Source organism: Parasteatoda tepidariorum, chromosome 8 (genome assembly GCF_982258835.1).
Source record: "Parasteatoda tepidariorum strain Cologne lab strain chromosome 8, Ptep-v5.0, whole genome shotgun sequence".
NCBI classification, from domain to species: Eukaryota; Metazoa; Arthropoda; class Arachnida; order Araneae; family Theridiidae; genus Parasteatoda; species Parasteatoda tepidariorum.
The window spans coordinates 69,028,448-69,047,545 of NC_141762.1; the positions used below are offsets into that span (position 1 = coordinate 69,028,448).

A 19,098-nucleotide genomic window follows, 5' to 3' on the forward strand; every position below is an offset into this window, starting at 1 on the left:
TCGCTAGATGATGTTGACTTCCATCTTATTTCTTCTTCGGAATGCCGCCTTGAAAAATGAGTTTTCAAAATTTTTTTGATTATTGTTGCTTCACAAGAGCAACAAATAACCTTTTCGCTAGACATTTTTTTAAAAAAAGAAACGAATCTTTTTAATCGAATCATGAAATTTTCCACGCAAGTGCAAAAAATATATAAAGCTCTGTTCTCATGAGAAAACACAAAACAAATTACTGCGCCAGCGATAGAGGCCGAAGTTGGCAAATTTCCAAAAATAGCTTAATAAAGGGGAAAAAATTTCTCCCCTTTTTATCCAGTAACTGTTTGTGTTGAGATTAACGGGGGATCACGAGCGCTTTCCCCTTCGGCGGTACGCTAGAAAAACAATTCTGTAAGAAAAAAATTTTGCAGAACCATTATTGCTTCTGCAGACATTTTCTGTTTCCGTAGAAATGATTTTTTTGTAAAACAGCTTCTGTTTCTGCAGAATTTTTTTTAAGAACTTTTGTTTCTGCCAAACAAAATTTTTTTTTTTCCCAAATAAAAAATCTTTCTGCAAGAACTCAGTCGCTTTCTGCGACAATGTCGCCGTGTTTCTGCCACGGGGTTTATGGTACAAAATTATCTTACATTCTGTAAGTTTTCTGGGCAAATTTTATATCAACATAGCAATGAAATAGTTCAATATTCTTAGAATGCATCCCACATCTGCGCCTAATCAAAAATGGTAATACAAGCTGAAACAAATGTATTATTTTGCACACTTGTGCCAAAATTTCAGAAACTGTGCATTGATTATTTTTTGTTATTATTAGAAACTGTGCATTGATTATTTCATGATATTGTTTCATTTTTTTTATCAATATCAATTTTGCCACGGCTATGGATTACTTCCTTCTCCTTTATCAAATTACATATGATTTTCGGCTTATTTCGAAGAACTGTACGGATCTTAAGACTGTTAGTTTTGGACTTCTGTGAAAGAAAAATATCTTGATATTTTCGTACGATTTTATTGAGAACGAGAAATTCAAATTGCACATTTCAGGAATTACTTTTTGACACACTCAATTTGTGAAAATACATGTGGTGCTTCGATCGGTTTATTTTTATTTGGGCAGTTTTTGCTGTTGATTTTCTTATGGTTTTTTACAATCCCAAAACTTTCATCACAGAATTTTTCGGTTAATAATGTATTCATTTTAGTTGTAAAACTTGAATTTACCTAACACTAGCTGAAAACTATATTTGAGTTTATCTGCTACAAAAGTTTTTTTTTTTTTTTTTTTTTTTTTGCTACACAACTTGTCTTGTACCTGATACAAACTGTTTTTTCCTGATACAAAATTTTTTTTACATGTTTCATAATCAGTTTTTTATGATACCAAACTTATATTTTCCTGAAAAGAAACCTGATACAATTTTTTGAAATTGAGTTAGACTCCTGTATTAGATATATTAATTATTGTATAATTAAGTTTTTTTTTTTGTAAAATTTACTCAGATTGTAAGCTTTAAAATATAATGGAAATTTGGTGGGTTAGGTGCCTGACATGTCAGATCTGCTACAGTGGACTTGTAGTTTGAAAACTTCTGACCTTGATAACAGTGTACTGTACAAAAAAAGATATTAAAATATTGTTAAATATGAAAGACAGTATTCCAGTACAAAGTTCTATATCTGGACGTCCGTGTATGGGAAGCCTCTCTTTTTCCGCACACTTTTAAATAATAAAATAAACGGAAAAGAATAAACTTTCTCCTTTTAAAAAAAAATATTTTTCTACTTTCAATCTGTTAAAAAAATATGAGCCAATGAGAATTCTTCGCTTTTCTGCTTCTTTATGATTTTACCAGATTTCCGATTTTTGTTTGATTTTAATCTAATTTACACTATAATGTGCAAAAAAAATTAAAAATCCAGCATATTACTGCAGCAGAAAAAATTTCACTTTTTTCTCACGTCTTGCATCAAAGGATTATTACCACCAAGAATCACACACTCAAATTTCAGAGTGTGCAAAAATTTAACATTTCGAAAAAATTGCAGATTTGAGATAAAATTGTCACAACTAAAGCCGGTTGTGAAGTGATTATTCAAAAACTCAATTTGGAATTCCTTGATTGTAATAATATTTCATTAAAAATTAAAACAAAATTTAAAGAACTATGTGGATATCCCAAATTGTTATAAATGCCATTGGCAAAACCACATGAATAAGGAAATTGTCATAAATCGAGTGCAAAAAAAGGTAATTCTTAATATGTGCGATTCGAAATTTCCTGTGCATGATAATGTGGCATTAAAAACTATGGAAATCTATGGAAATAAGTGACAAAAATGTTACCGTAAACCCTCAAGGGATTGCGAGTGAATCGTCAATATTTGAGTGCAAAATCGACCATTCAAAATTTTTCGAACGATATGATATATTAAAATCTTAAAGACCAAGTGAAAATCCGTTTTACTAACTACCCAAAAAATGATTGACAAAATCATGCAGATTCACTGTGTTCGGATTCATTTCAACGGATTGCTAACTAAACGGCATGATTCAGAAGTAGCAATACGTTATATGTAATGGCATATTAAAATATTGAGCGTTTTAAAATCATGTGGATTTACATGTTGTTGATTAAATTTACATTAATTTATCATCTGTTAGTTAGTTATTTTTGCTTACAGATGTTTTGATGTTTGTTTACCTTAAACACCTATTATTCGGAAAAATCTATTTTTTGGACTTGACGAGATAATATTGTAATAATGCCAGAAGTTTATTTAAAAGTTTGCTTTTTTAGCTGCAGGGTATCCGCGCTCCTGGAAAGTCATGAAAAATCATGGAAAGTCGTGAATTTCGGTATTGAACAAAATTTCATGAAATGTCATGATTTTTACTATTTTTTAAAAATAATCATGGAAAGTCATAGATTTAGGTCTCCGAAAAATCTAATTTTTAAAATGGAATCTCCCTCCCCCCCCAATTTGATCCTGTTCCAAATATCTGAATTTCTAACAAAATCACCACTCAGTCATATTTTATTTGAATATAAAATGATTTTATCCTGTTCTTTCAAAAAATGAAGAAAAAAAAATCATTTCTAGAGCGAATTATCCTTTAAACTCTCTTCTGTGATTTAAGAATTTTTATTATTTTTTTTATTTTTAATTTTATCAATTAAATTCTAGTTGAAGCAAACCAGTTATTGGCGAATTTTTTTTCTCTCGAAATGAACAGAAAAATCAGGAGTATTTCTTTCCTTTCTGATGAACAAGAAAAGTATCTTTAGAATATAATTCTGCAGAAATTTATTTTTTTTTTGCTTTTGTATTTTTTTCAACTATTTGATTGTTTCAACTCTTTCCTTACTCTGTTTTTTAAGTTTAAAATCTATAAATATGAAGATGAAGAGTATAATAGTTTTGGTTATGCCTGTTTCGAATAATGTTATTATAATGCTTTTTTTAATTTATTGTTGCGTTTTTGTTGGAGAAAATAGCAACTTCGTTAAGTCATTAAAACTTCTTAGAATTAGTCATGGAAAATCATGAAATGTCATGAATTTGAATATCTAAAATGTAGCAGATACCCTGTAGCTGGAAAATGTTTTTTTTTTTTACAAATTATAATGTCTAAATTTGTAATTCTCACCAATTATAATATGTACTGAATTGAATAAAAATTATATGAGATAAAGCAATGAAATTTATCTATACTGTAACTTTTTTTTAATGATTCTATATCTGTTTTTAATAGAATAAAAAAGATTCTTGGGAAGAATCTATGAGGAAGAAAAAGGAAACTCCTACGCTATGGAATAGTATTGAGCAAGATTTTCCATCTTTAGGTAAGCTGTTTATAGTCCTTTCGAAAATAACCCCCTTTATATTTTTTTCACATGTATGTTAGTTTTAAGGTAGTTACAAATGTTTATTTTTTTAACAACTGCAAATATTTATTTTGTCATGTTTACTGTCAACAGACTATTTATTTGTCATTAAATTTTAATTCTTCTATGAGACTTTATCTATACAATGTAACTTAGTAATCTCAAAACTCTTATACGTTTGAATGGCAGAGTATTAATGTGCACAGTGTTGCAAGCCAGATAATTACTCTGGTAATATAAAGCATTCATAATAAGAAAAGGAAAAGAATATTACTCAAGTAAGTTTTGCATAAATTGTCATTCAAGTAATCTAAGAGAAAGAAAAACGGTGTGCTTGTTAAGATGAGATCTTTCATTGGTTAATTAGAAAAAATATTGATTTTTGTATTTATAACCTAATAATCTTAGACGTTATAATTTCTAAGAACTATACCAAACTCACCAACTATTTCTGAACATTTAAAATCTGATCAAATGTTACTCCTTTTTAATGAGTATATTATATTCAACCAAAACTAGTTCCCTGTTTTGGTTGATGATTGATTTGATTAATTTTCAATTCGAAAATTAATTTTTTGGTAATATTTAGCTAAACTTATGTATTTTACTTCGATTCCATTATTAAGTTGAATTTTTTGTAAAGCTTTGATACGAACATCTGTAGCAAACTCTTTATCAGAAAAACTTCTAATCGAGAAATAAAAACTGAAAATTCATTTACCCTTCTATAGCTTTTTTAAAAAATAAATAAATAAAATCTTGATTTGATGAACTAAGGAAGATTTTGAGCACAATATGTAAAAATGGAAATTGGAGGATCAGAATAAATAATGAGATTTATAGTGAATATAATAAACCAAACATTGTAACAGGTATAAGAATTAGAATCCAATAGCTTGGACATATCCTGAGATTAGAGTTGTAAAGAAGTATTTAAGAATTATTAGATGGAAAACCGAAAGGGTCGAAATCTAGGGAAAGACCTAGAACTAGGTGGGGAGAGCAGGTGGAAGAGGACTTGAAATTACTTAAAATAACTGACTGCAAGAAAAATTTAACCAACAAATGAAAATGGTTTAAAATCTTGAAGGAGGCCAGGTCTCTGAAAGGGCTGTAGCTCCCAAGGTGATGATGTGAGGAAATGTTTCAGATCAAATTGGTTTTTGCTAACAGTTTGAATTTGAAATTTTTTTTAAAATTCAGTTCATTTTCTACCATTATCATGTAGTACAATTTTCTATTTTTTTAAAAAAAAAATCTGTAAAATAAGAAAAAAAACAAGACTTTGAGTAAGCATAGTGTTTTCGAAAATTATATAAATTTCGATTCAATTTTATATTCAAGAAGTAATAGAGAGGCTTGCAAGTTCATTTTAAATATTTTATGACACTTGCAGTGATTTTTAACTTTAAGAATTCAATATAGATTTGGAATGTTTGATTTTTGTTTAATTTAATCTGCAGTATTAATATATATACCCATAGTGTATGGAGTGCCCCTGATTTTTTTCGAAAGACTTTGATAATTTTAATTACAACTGACTTACTAAAAATAACAATCGTGAATATCAACAGTAGGGATGTAACAAATAGTGATTTGGCCGAGTATTATCGACCGAATAGCAATTTTTTTTTTAAATCATTAATAAATTTTATTTTTCTTAGAAATAGCTTAAGTCATTATTAAAAAATAATCTGAACTTAGCTGTATTATTGGTTTGGGGTAAAAGAAAAAAAACTTTAATAGAAATGTTTAGGATAATAAAGATAATTAGATATTAAGATTCTTAGAAATATTTAAGATGAAAAAAATTTTGAGTGACTGATATTAAAAAAAAAAAAAAAAAAGTAAAATTATAATGTTGAAAAGAAAATAGAAAAAAATATTCTTAACTCTTAAAACAGAACTTTTAATGCCAAAAATAATATTTTCATTAAAAAAAATTACTATAAAACATTAAAAGAGATGTCTATCAGTAACGCTTTTAAAAATGCAGTGCTATCATAAAAATGTCTTTAAAAAAAGATTATATACAAAAGCAAAACAGAATGAAAAATCAATTTTAATTTTTTAAAGAAAATTTGAATGATTTCATTTTAAGCAGTTTTTAAAGTTTATCTCAAGTTAGGACTTTTTTTCTCCCCTTGCTTACTGTTTCTTCTCCACCTGACCTTTTCCGTTCTTCCGACTTTAGTTTGCTTTACTTTTGCAGGTTAAAACCATTGACCTTTGTATGTCATTAAAAAGTGGAAAACTCACAAATGTCTTTTGTTACGTTAATTGATTGTTATAAAAAATGCATGTAATCTATAGATTAACCTCAAAACTTGTAAAATCCTAGCATTTTGAAAATGATTGTGTGTTTCTCCAATTATTAATTTTTTCTTTCATATTTAATTTATATTGCATTTAAAAAAATATCAAATTCATAGTAAATATGAATTAAAATGTCAGAATTAAAATTTTTAAAAAATGCGAAAATGTTTAGATTGACAGAATTGCAAATAAAGCACATCAAACTCCAATATCACATATTTTTTTAAAGATTGTATTAAAAAATCACATATTTTAAAAGCTGCACATATGTTTGAACCAATTGCGCTTTGTTCAATTTTATTACAATCAAATAAAAAAAAACTGAAGGTATCTAGAAAAAATTGTAGAAGACATAATACTTATTAGAGAAAAAAAGCAAAATTGTGCAATTTACTCCTTGTGTTGCACACTCTTCTAGCTTTCGAAATAATCCATAGTATGGATTCCAAAATTGACAAAATGTAAATGAATATAAAAGTTTTTTCTCGAAGCATGTTATTTTATTGATTTCTTACTTAATCTTTCGAAACTCTCACTATTTTTTTTATTTTTGTGTATCATCCCTGTCCATTTTGTGTCAAATCCTGTAGACTGTTTCCTTTATTGATTTCTGTATCAATATAAATATTTCGAAATATTTATAATAACCTACTGGATTACTTTAAAAAATTTTGACAATTTTTTTATTTGAAAAAATAAATAATTAAAATAATTCATTTTGTTCAGAATCTCTCCTTGTGACCACTCGTCAACTGTCAATATGTCACAGATTGTGCACCTCTAACATATATTGTGATATCCCCCCTTGCTTTTTGTTGTTTTAACCAACTTATTATTCAAAGCTAATTTGTGTTCCATACTATAATTTCAGGAGGTTCTCAGAAAAAATCTCAAAGAAACGTCTGGACAGAACGCCAGCAAAAATTTGAAGAAGTTAAAAGTTTACAACCCACAAGTGAAGCTGAAGAGCAAAAAATGATTCAAATTGCTTTAGAAATGAGTAAACTTGATGTGAGAAGTGACGAAGCAAACCGAAAGTATGAATGTTTTTTTCTAATTTTGTTTTTATGGCACATGTATTATATATTAGTAATTTTACATTTCATGTTATGTTATTTTAAAATTAATTTTGTAAAAAATAAAGTAAATATGTGATAAGAAAATCATACTTCACCTAATTTATTTATTATCATTTATTTTAATGTCATAATCATTGGTATTTATTGTTTCAATAAATTAATGGCATTCCAATAATAATTAGATGTACATTGAAATATCGTTTTTTAAATCGTATGAATTGAGTGTTGTAATTCAAAGTTTCTCTATTGTAATCAATTATCTGTACTCTTTGTCCACTTCCTCTTCTTTTTTTCTTACCTCTAATAAAAGTTCTGGCATTTTTATCTAATAATTGATCCCTGCTAAATTAATGCACAAAATAAATTTTGCCAGTTTTTATTTTGTCAATGTAAAGTGCATGTGCTTTTAAATTAAATTTGGGTTGACATCAAATTATTGGGAGCAAATTTTCTTGATCTTTGAGTTTATTTCTTTTTTTTACATTAAAAAATTAAATAGCTTAAAAATGTTTGTTAACTTATATGCTATTGTACTAGTTTAATTATTAAAGCACAAAAGTAGTTTAAGGTTGTGGCAAAATGCAATTGAAAAGGTTGAGTGCTCCGAAAAACATGTAATATTTTTAAAGGAAGTATAAGTAGAATGGAATTTGATAAGTATGAAACACTCAAAGTTATGTCCTATTTTGAAAGTGCGTTTGTCAATATTTCGAAATTTTTCTTTTAAAGAGTTTGATCCTGAGAGTGTTATGAAGTAACCCTTTCTAATATCTTAGTTATTGCAATTTCATATTGCCAATTTAACTAAATAAATTCAAACTACTGTACCATCTAGTAAGAATATTAACAAGTTTACCACAAGTATATTAAAAGTGGGGATTTTTGTTATTAATATAATAACTATAGCCTTAAAAAGGGTTACACAGTAGTCGATGTTGAAATTTAAGCTTGAAGCTTACTGTTGCATCTTTCTTAAAATGCAATTTATATTTCAGGCGATTAGAAGAAGAATATCGGATGCAAGAAGAAATGTTAAAATTGGACCCAGATTACTTCAAAGAATTTGTTCCTGAAGATTTGTGCAATGTTGATAGTAATTTCCAATCAGAAGGATATGCAACAGCTGAGCAAAAGGGTTTTGCTCAAGATTATAATTCATCAAATAATAATAATTGGGATACTTGGAATGATTATTCAAATTATGGAGTGAAGAACAACTCATCTTCTAAAGACACTTCAGGTTGCGAAAGTATCTGGGACGATTGCTCTCGTGAAACAACTAAATCTGAGTCACAAAATTCAAAGCAGAAAGATTATGAAAGTATTTGGGGTGAGGTTGATGATACAAGTTCAAGCAATTGGAATAGCTATTCGGATACTAAACCTAAAGAAAACGTTGCCACTAAAAGTTCTTCGAATTATAACAGTGTGGATAGTTTTGATGATTCTCCTTTTAAAACATCTCAGAAACATAAAATGAAAACTGCCACTAAAAATTCTGATGATTGGAATGATTATTCAGGTTCAGGAAATTTAAAAAATTCAACTGCTAGAAATGGTTCTAGTTTCAGAAGTGGTAATCATCAGGCTGACTCAAAAGATAAATCACAAAATAGCTGGAACGATACTTCTGACTCTGGTAGCAAAAAAACTTCTAAAAATTCATCAAGTTACAAAAATGACAATCATTGGGATGATTCCGCTGATAAATCACATAAACAATCGACAAAGAATTCATCCAAAAAATCTGATGAATGGGATGCTTGGGATAATGGTGTAGATTCTAATAATTCTGATAATACAGATGCTAGATATAAAAGGAATTACTCTAATTTTGAAGATACTTCAATCGATGAAAAGAAACCTGCATCAGTAGGATTTAAAGTGACTAGTGATAAGTTTAATAGTAATTCTGATAAAATAGATAAAAGCATTTCAAAGGCAGATAATAAAAAGTCATCTAGTTCTGGCAAAAAATCAACAGAAGATATTAAAAAAGTAGTTGATTTGTTTGGAGGATGGGGATCGGCATCAGATTATTCTAGAAAACCCAATGCAAATGCTAAAAGTGAAAATAACCTACTAAATTCTACAGAAAACTCTGACTATGAATATAAAAATGCATACCATCATAAAGTTACTAAAGAACAATCTGAAAATCTTTCAGCTGTAGCTTCCCAAAGCCCAGCTAAGCTTACAATGCAAAATAGTTCTATAAAATCTAAATCTTTTATAAATTCTGATAAAGGATTGGAAGAAGTGGTCGAACTGAAGCTCTCTGAGGATAATGAATCTGCTAAAGAATCTCAAAATTCTTATTTCAACAGACAAATTAGTCCTATTTTGGAGGAAAGTTCTGAAGCTAAAAATAATTCTTTAGTAACAGGTGACCACTTAACAGCGCCAGCTGCAAAAACATCAGATTTTGTAAAATCTGATGTACTTACTTCAAATGTTTCCAATTTAAATATTTATGAGCATAACACAATTAACTCAGAGTCTTTAAATGAATCGAACTCATTAGTGAATGAAAGTCTTCCCACCAATTCAAGTTCTGTTTATATCCATTCTCCAAAGCCAGCTTCTGAGTCACTTGAGTTTGGTGGCATTTCAAAACCAATTGAATCTTACTTGACCCCAGAATTTGTTGAGCCTTCAACTCTTAATACCCACTCTAGTAATTTGAATAACATCACCATAAATGAAACATCGCAATTGAATAAATCTAATGATGACCAAGTCGAGTCCCCCTTTAATAATTCACCCTTAGTGTTGCCACCAACTGATCTCCCTTCAGAATCACCTATTAATCCATTACTTCCCATCCACCCAATGACAGGCGGCTTTATTAATCCTAATATGATGTCTGGAATGAATCCAAGTATGGTGCCTGGATTAGATCCAAGTATGATGCCTGGGATGAATCCAATGATGGTAGCTGGAATGAATCCACTCTTGATGCAGCAGATGCTTTTTCTTAGTAATCCTTTTCTTGCTAGTCAATTTCGAGCTATGGAAATGTACTACAGATCGATGGGTATGGCTACTGTGCCGCAAGGCATGTTCCCTCCGCAGATGTGTTCTACTCCAGGCTTAAATGGTAGTTCCTTCCCCAACGCAACAGATAACAGTTGTGACATCAACACTATAAATGCTCCAGTTCCTCCTAATAATTGTGACATTGATACCAATTCTCCATTAATAAATCCGCCAATCTATACTCCAAACAATAAATTAAGCTTTGCTCTAAATGACGATGGGGATTCAAGCTCTCACATTCTAAAATATGATCCCGATGATGCCGATTCATTGCTGCAGCAATTTCTTGACCCTTGTGATAATGATAACTTTATACCACCACCTGTAATGCCCAAATCCCGCAGTGGAAATCCTGCAAACAAGCAGATACCCTCCTTCACGCCTGAAGCATGCAAGCCGGATAACAGCCATGCAAGTTCATCTGTTGATCCTGCAGAATGTAAAGATAATATTGGCAACAAGAATACAAATGATTCTTACTTTTCTAATTCAGGAGCTTCTTGGAATGGAACTGTTTCTGCCAAAGAACCAATTGCTGTCAAACCTGAAAGCAACGGATGGGGGGACTTCGAAGATTCTAATGGAATAAAATGCAACTGGAATGATGAAGTAGATGGGTGGGGAAATGAAAATTATACCTCAAAGGCTATGGGAAACCCTTCCAAATATGATTCGAAGAAACGGAGCGTTAATCGACAGCCATCTAGTCAACCTTCTTTCAGTCGTTACAAGAAATGAGGGTATACAAAGAATTAACCTTTGGATTTTGATATTGAATTTAACAAAAAATCATTTTTTTAAAAACTATTTTTTCTACACAATTTTCTTTTCTAAGAAATGATATTTAGTGTTGTAAATTATGACAAGCTGGATACTTCTAAAAACCTTTTGTGTGTAAATCTTACTAGCCAAGAGAAAATGTCTTAATGACTTTTATTAAAATTATTAGAAAAAGTACGAGTACTTTTGATTTTCTGGAGTGGAGATACATATTTAGATTATGTTCAGAAACTGAAAACCAATTTGTTAAAAGGAATTGCTGAGAATTTTTACTTTTTCGAGAAATTTTTCTTTCTTCTGAGGTTTTTTTTCCCCATAAAAATAATTCCTCGAAATCCAGGATCTTTTCCTTTTTTTTTCTCCTGTCAGACTAGTTATACCTATGACACCAATAGATTTCGTTATTTTAAAATACTTGTTTGAATCGTTTGCAGTTTAGCTTTTGGTGCTAATTATTTCTTTATTGAATCTACGTAAAAATGAATTGTGGTTTTAGGAATTTAAATAGATTAAAAAATTAAAGGAGTTATAATTAGTGTGTTTTCATTCCTTTTACATTATCAACAGTGTTATTCTAGTTTTACATTATTTATTTTATTTAGTTAAATATATTTAAATTAAACAGAAAATAAATATTTGTTTTAACTAATTAAATGTTTGTTAATTCAACTGCAGCTTGAATTTTAAGGAAACTTTTTCTTCAATCTTTCTTTTTCAATGTCGATGTCTTCATATATAGCTTTGTTATTAACGTTTTTATCTTACACAATAGAAATTTTTTAAAAAATTTTGATCGTCTTCTTATAATTTTTCTTGTTTGATATTGTAAAAAATTAATACTTTTTCTTTTCAAAGTAATCTTGTATACAGTGGCCACTTCTCTTATTATTGTTAACTCTCACGGGCTCGCATCTCCACTGAAATCTACATTAAGTGGTGTTCTGTAATTGAATATAACTGGTGATGCTAGATAATTAAGTCTATAATTGGGTAAAATACCATAAATTTCAAGTAAAAGATGTTTTGAAAATGTATGATGGTTTAAGATAATAAAAAAAAAAATCACTTGAAGTTTTTTAATGAAATTAAATTAGGTATTTAACTTCCTATGGAAAAATAATTCTCATTATTTTTGATCATTTATCTGGGTTAACTTTTATTATTATATCACTTTAATTTTTATATACTATCTCTATTTTTGGTAAAAAAGAAATTTTAAGAAATTTTTTTTTAATAAAATCAATCCACAAATATTAAATCTTTTGACATCTTGGATTTGTACCTTTATATTTTGGAATGTTACAATTATTTTGATGTTTTTTCAAAGTACATTGAGATCAGTTTCAAAAATATATTCTAATATTTATTACACTGTGTAGTTTTTTGAGTTAACTTTTGGTTGGTTGGGGCAGTATGTTCAGTAACTATTTAAGAGACAGGTTGTGCATTCCTAAGGTATAATAACTATGACTACTTTATACATTATTAAAAAGTGTTAAAGAAAATCATTTTTACCTAATTTCTTTTCTAGTGAATTTATTTAATAACATATTTCATGTTTAAGTGTTTTTGTGTTAATGTTTAAGTCATATGTAATATTTTCTGAAGATCTGGATATGCAATGCAAATATTATTAATATAATTTAATGTGCTATTTTTAGTGAAATAGTTTGGTAAAGTTTTAAAATTTTCCCACTTTTTTTCCTGTTTTTTAATAATTTTCAAATTCTTTATTATATTTCTAGGGATGTTGTAAAATAACTTTACTGCCAAAATTTTTCTGTCTTATTCTATTTTTTAATGTATGATCTATATTACAGATTCTATAAAAATAATATCTATAATATAAATCTTGATATAGATTCTATAAAAGTAAACTAATAAAACTTAGTCATCCAAATTTATATCAATAGTTTTATTTATATATACTAATTTAGAATTTAATAAATAAAATAAAAAACTAATGTTTCATTTCTCAAAGATTTTCAAAATTTTTTTAAATGCTATATATTATAACCTTTTCCTTTATAATACATTCATGCCTTCGTCAAAAGTTATTTATAAACTTGCTGTGTTTACTACATAATATAAAATATGATATCCCCCTAAATAAGTGGAATTTAAACTATAATATAATTGGTTATATATTTCTAGCAAACATAATACTAGTCTCAATTTTTTTCAAATTTATTCTCGTACTTTCTTTCCTTAAACTCTTATGCCTGAATGTGAATCTTTTCTATCAGTCTCCGTTTTCTTTAAAAATTGATATTTTTATACCAATTTTATTTGAACTTTTAAATGAATTTTAAAAAAAAAACTTATGGTGAGAAATAGATCTAATAATTATGATTTGCTTTTGTTTGACTTGCTTGTAAAGGTGCTTTCGTAACATTTGTACAATTACTGTTAAGTGTGTGATGTTGAATTACTGTGTAACAAACTGAATTAAAGCTGTTTACCTGTTAAGATATCAAAATACTTCTGCTTAGTAATAAAAACTTAAGGTATGAAAACTTGTTAAGTCCATTTAAGAGATTTTTGAAAGACATTTTATAGAAATAAACAGTGTTAGAAACATTTAAAAGAATATTCTTAAGATAATACATTTTTCGGAGTAAGTTTTTCCTTTTCATAAACTTGGTGCTCTAGTTCATATAATACAGTTTTATTTTAAATAAGAGTGTAAATCACTTGTAATGAAAAGTTGTCAAGTTTATTAAAGCTATATAATAAATTTAAAAGAAAAAAAACATACAGAGATACGAGTGAACCCTATTTCACAATTCAACTGATATTGTTAAATTATTTGCTTAGTAATTGAAAGTTTAAGATTCAAGCACTTTGAGGAGTTATAGTAAATTAATTTTCTGCTAAGTAATTAAAACTTGCCAAGTCCACTTCACTTAAGCAGTTTTGAAAAGTTGAAGAAAAAATATTGTTACATGCTTTATGAATAATTTAATTGATGTTTAAAATTCAGTAACTAAATAAAAATGCATTTTAAAGCAGATAAAGAGAGACAAGAAAATTACAACCCACTGGGTGTTTATCCTTTCCCGAATATGGGTATTGTGGGCCTGAAATATTTAAGTTATTTTTCTTTTCATTTTTTGCTTAAAATGTTGTTTACATGACTGTTAACTATCGATTTTGGTGCAGCATGTCAGATTCTCATGCTATGTTACTTTACTTTCAATCCAATCCAATGATTCCGTTTCATGTTTAACTCTTATAAAGTTTTAAAATAGAAATGCTCAGTAAATTAATGTTTGCTAGATGTTGTGTTAACAGTTGTGATTGTAAGTGTAGTTGTTTGTTCTTTAAAGTTATGTTGTTATTGTATAACACTTTTGCCAGACTGTTTTAAAATGTATTATCAATATAAAACTACCTATGTGTATTTTACTGTGTTGATTATTCCAGTTAAAATTTGGAAGAGCTTATGTATAAACAGAACATTTATAAGATGTGTTTGTATGAAATAATTTACCATGTCTTGTCAATTTTATGAAATGTTAATAAATATTCAATTGTGAAGTTTATTAAGCAGTTTAAATACGAATAATGAAAAACAAATATTTTTAAACTTAAAGCAAACTTTTTCACAAGCATAATTGATTAATTTCGAAGTGAAAAAAATAGACTTATTAAAATTTTGTATATGATAAGCGAAATCTCCTGTCCAAAATAAAAAATGCATATGTATCCTTTTTAATGTTGGTACATATTTCCATACTGAATTGGTACATAGCACGTGCATCCCATTGATTTAACCTTTCTTTATTTAATAAGAACTGATGACAAAAAGAAAATAACAACTGTAAAAAAGTTTTAAGTGGCTATCATTATACTAACTCATTTGTCGTATTGTCTCACAATTCTTGAAACTTCTCCCCACTGATTTAACTTGTGCTAACTAAAATGTATTATTAAAAACATGCTAAAAGTAAGCAACAGATTACTGCTGTGCAATTAAAAAACAATGCAAGTGCTTCACAATAAATTTTCAGAAAAGCAGCTTCATAACTATTCTTTCCCTTCCCAAGACCTTATCAACGCTAAAATAAAATTTCAGGAAAGTGATAAAAAAATTATTATTTTTTTGCAGAATAATGCTTATACAAATATGGCAATACATTAAACTTTTTTTTCTTTCCATTTATGTTTTATATTGCAATACAGTAGATTATTGAAGATGAACTTCCTTCTCATTATTAAATAAAAAAAATCTTTCTTTATGCATTTGTTATTTATAATAAGTTTTTTGAATTTAGAAGTTTACTTAAAATTCTCTCTTTTAGACTTTTTTTATTAATTTCTTGCTATTATAAATAAACGGAGTGTCATGTTTAAAATGAAATTTCTAAATCATTAATTTCTAATTTAGCTAAGACATGAATGCTAACATAAGTCAGAAATTTTTAAAATATCTATAACCCCAATTTAGATTTTAAAAAATACTTATATAAATAATCCCAAATTAGAATGCCTTTAAAATAAAAAGAAATTCCCTCTTAAGAATCTTGATTTAAAGTAGTAATACTATCCTTATTTTACCTATAACTGTATTAAAATACCCACATTAAGAGAAAGTGTTATGCTATTTTCATTAAATTTTGAAATAAACTGCTAAAACAATAAAAGATCTAAATGGAAAGAAATATATTTAATATCTATATATTTATTTGTTCCTAGTGAAAGTTATTTTTAGTGCCACATTTACTCCAAAAAATTAATATTAGTTATAAAAATAGATACATTTTGATTTTCTATTATGAATAGATGTCTTCTGTGGTTATTGAAAATTGATTCATAGATAGAGCAAAATTACTGCTCCATAGATGCCAACTCTACTGGATTTTGCCAGTTTCTCCTGGTCTACTGGTTTAAATAAAATTCTCACGATTTTTGTACATTTTAGAAAATTGCCTAAAAATGAGCAAGTTTCCTAAAAAAAATACCTATTGAAATAAAATTTCAGTACTGGTTATTGCTTGCATGCTGGAATAATTAAATAAGAACTATTAATACATAATGAAGCGAACCTCATTTATAGAAATCAGTTCAAAACTTTATTTGTTCAAAAATGTTCATTTATTTTTTATTCAGAACTCTCTTTTTTTAAATTAATTTAAAAAAATCTTTTAACTGTCTTTGATGAATTAAATGCCTATTAATATTCGAAACTATGAGTAAACATAATACATAAGATTTCAAGTATGTTTAGTGTCAATCATGACTGGAAAATACTGCAGTTTTTCTATTTCGATGACTATAAAAATCCCTAAAATTCCCCATGTGTGAAATATTTGGTACATTATTAAACAATTATCATGAAATGTGTGTTATTGCGTAGAATCTACTGGATTTTTTCCTATCCATGTTGGCAGTTATGCTGCTCTATAAATATGCATTACTGCCACTCCCAAATGCAGCAAAATTAAAAATTATTTATCCATAAAGATGCAAATATAATCCTAAATTTTGTAATTATAAAAATAAAAAAAAGACATTATCATTAATCCTTTATTTAGAATTTACCACATATTGAATGACATTTTGTGCACTACAGTACTTGTTACTTCAATTAACTTAAAAATTCATCTTTTAATATTTTTTACTACCATGCAGCAGTAATATTCTACTGCAGCAGGTAGTTTACAACAGGCCTTTAAGTAGTTGTTACATGAATTTATCAAAAGCAAAGCATAAATATTGTTAATATAATGGAAAACAAATATTGCAACATTACACTGGGCAATACGATACTGATATGTGCAAGCCTTAAATACAATTTTACAAGAAACTGATGAATTCACTAAGCTTGACAATTTTATTTTTGTACATTTAAACGTCACAGCAAAGCTCACCAGTGCAGTATTGTATAACTTCAATTCTACGATATAACCAACCTTATGAAAGGTTTTTATTTAATTTCATAATTTTAATCACTAATAAATTTTTTATTTCAGAATATAGAATAATTATTAAGAACATTATGATACAATTACTTAAACCTTGAGAACTATAAAAGTAAGCTAAACATCATTTAATCTAACTTGGGAACGCTTAAAAAGTCCTCCCGCATTTTTAGTTATATAGATTCAAACACATCAATGTATACAAAAACGTGTAATGAAAAATATTCGAAGACAGCGTTTTTGTACACTTTGTAACCTAGCTTTTTATTAGTTTCAAAAATATCACCAGTTAGCTAGAAACAAACTAGATCCTCCTTGGTTAATGATAAACTTCTCTAAACAAAAATTTTTATTCTTCAAGAAAAAGGGTTTCCTTACAGCAAAATCTAATTTATTTATACTGCACATGGAAGATTGTTATTACAGTCCGTATAAAACTTACACATTAATACAATGTCTACAGTTAACATGCACAGGACAACACGGTAGGTCAATAGATTACAAAATACCACAAAATGGGAGTTAGAGGTTTATTAAATATATTTGTGAGATAGTAGAATCGCTGGCTCACTAAATAAACGAAACTTTAAAAGTATACTTCCATGCTTTTTCTAAAGTATTTGTTGTTTTTAAATGCCTGTGAGGAAGCAGAATTGCAAATATAAATTACCGTTTATATTTACTTATATAATCCCAGCGAATACTTGATCATTACTTTAAAGAAAGTGCACAAATGTCATCAATTTTTATTTAATACTAGTAATCTGAGAGTTAGAAATATTAAAGAATAATGAAGGCAGCGATGACACATTTGCAATTCCAGATTTTCTCACAGGACAAGAAGCTAAATAAAATGTGACATGATAACATGAAATGTTCTATATGTACATAATGTAAAAATTCAATGCCGCTATTGCTTGTGGGCCAACTAACGAATATAAACCGCAGCAGGTACATGGCACAAATAAAGATAAGGAATGTAAATATTGGCCTTAATATTCTAGGATACTACTAATTAAATAGCAATACACAGGTGTACAGCAATATATATTTATCATAATCCATATCAATTGATCTATTCAAATCAATTTTCTCACAATACTTTCTCCTTATACAATCAATATACAAACTAAAATAATACAAATAGTGAACAAAAAACAAGTTAAAATAAAGGCTTGATATTTGAGATGAAATTTATGATTAAAATTATTAAATATGATGTACTACTTAGATAACACATTTGAAACAAGCAAATAAAATTAATGAGAAATATATTAATCAACTTAATTTGTTTCTATAATGAATCTAATAAAAATGCAAACAAGAGGAAACAAAAATTTTTAAAAAATGCGTTAAGTATCATATTGAGTCACATAACTCAGCAAAACAATTCCTTCTAAAATTCAAATCGAGAGATTAAAAGAATTTTTTTGTCACACCATTAAAAGTAATGTTCCTTTCATAGACTTTCTATATTTAGCAAGAAAGCTATCAAACTACAAAATAAAAAATATTTCATATAATAAATCCCCCCTACTAAAACTGGCAACGACTAAAATGCTAGTTAAGTGTTCGGTTAGTGGTGTAAAGTAAAACATTAAAAATAAATCTTCAATTGCTCTGGGTTTCAAAATACTTATAGGTTGGGTTTTCGTAACCGTTGATTTGCATGTTGGCTACATGCCTCTCTTCAGGGGTTGCAGCCTGGTCCACTTCAACAAATCCCTGCCCATGTGGGGAGCGATGCGAGTGTCGCCGCAGCAGGACTATGCCAACAATCATTGCAGTGAGAAGTGCAACACCAGCAAAGGCCAAAGTAATGTACACACTTCCATTCCATCTCAGTCTCTCCATGCTTTCTTTTCTGACAGAAAATGTCTACAAAACAAAATAACACAATTAACAATTTCATATAGAGAGACAGCATCATGGAAAAATTAACAAAATATGTCTACAAAACAAATGGCACAATTAACAATTTCATATAGAGAGATTGGATTTTGGTCAGGAATTTTGTATTATTTTACATTTTTTTAAAAATATTTTTCTTCCAGTTATAACACTAGCAGC

At 28.0% G+C, this 19,098-nt stretch overlaps 2 protein-coding genes across 2 annotated transcripts in view; one reads left to right on the top strand and one right to left on the bottom strand.

Annotated features, from left to right (window-relative positions):
• Positions 1-12,138, top strand: part of LOC107445982 (uncharacterized) — a 34,417-nt gene extending 22,279 nt beyond the window's left edge. The window contains exons 5-7 of the mRNA XM_071181221.2: positions 3,758-3,848; positions 7,078-7,243; positions 8,281-12,138. Of these exons, the coding sequence (XP_071037322.2) occupies positions 3,758-3,848; positions 7,078-7,243; positions 8,281-11,062 (3,039 nt within the window). The 3' untranslated portion in view covers positions 11,063-12,138. The remainder of the gene's footprint in view (positions 1-3,757; positions 3,849-7,077; positions 7,244-8,280) is intronic.
• A 4,481-nt stretch (positions 12,139-16,619) lies between these two features.
• Positions 16,620-19,098, bottom strand: part of LOC147806266 (amyloid-beta-like protein) — a 174,676-nt gene continuing 172,197 nt past the window's right edge. The window contains exon 11 of the mRNA XM_087169067.1: positions 16,620-18,906. Coding sequence (XP_087025193.1) covers positions 18,640-18,906 — 267 coding nt within the window. The 3' untranslated portion in view covers positions 16,620-18,639. The remainder of the gene's footprint in view (positions 18,907-19,098) is intronic.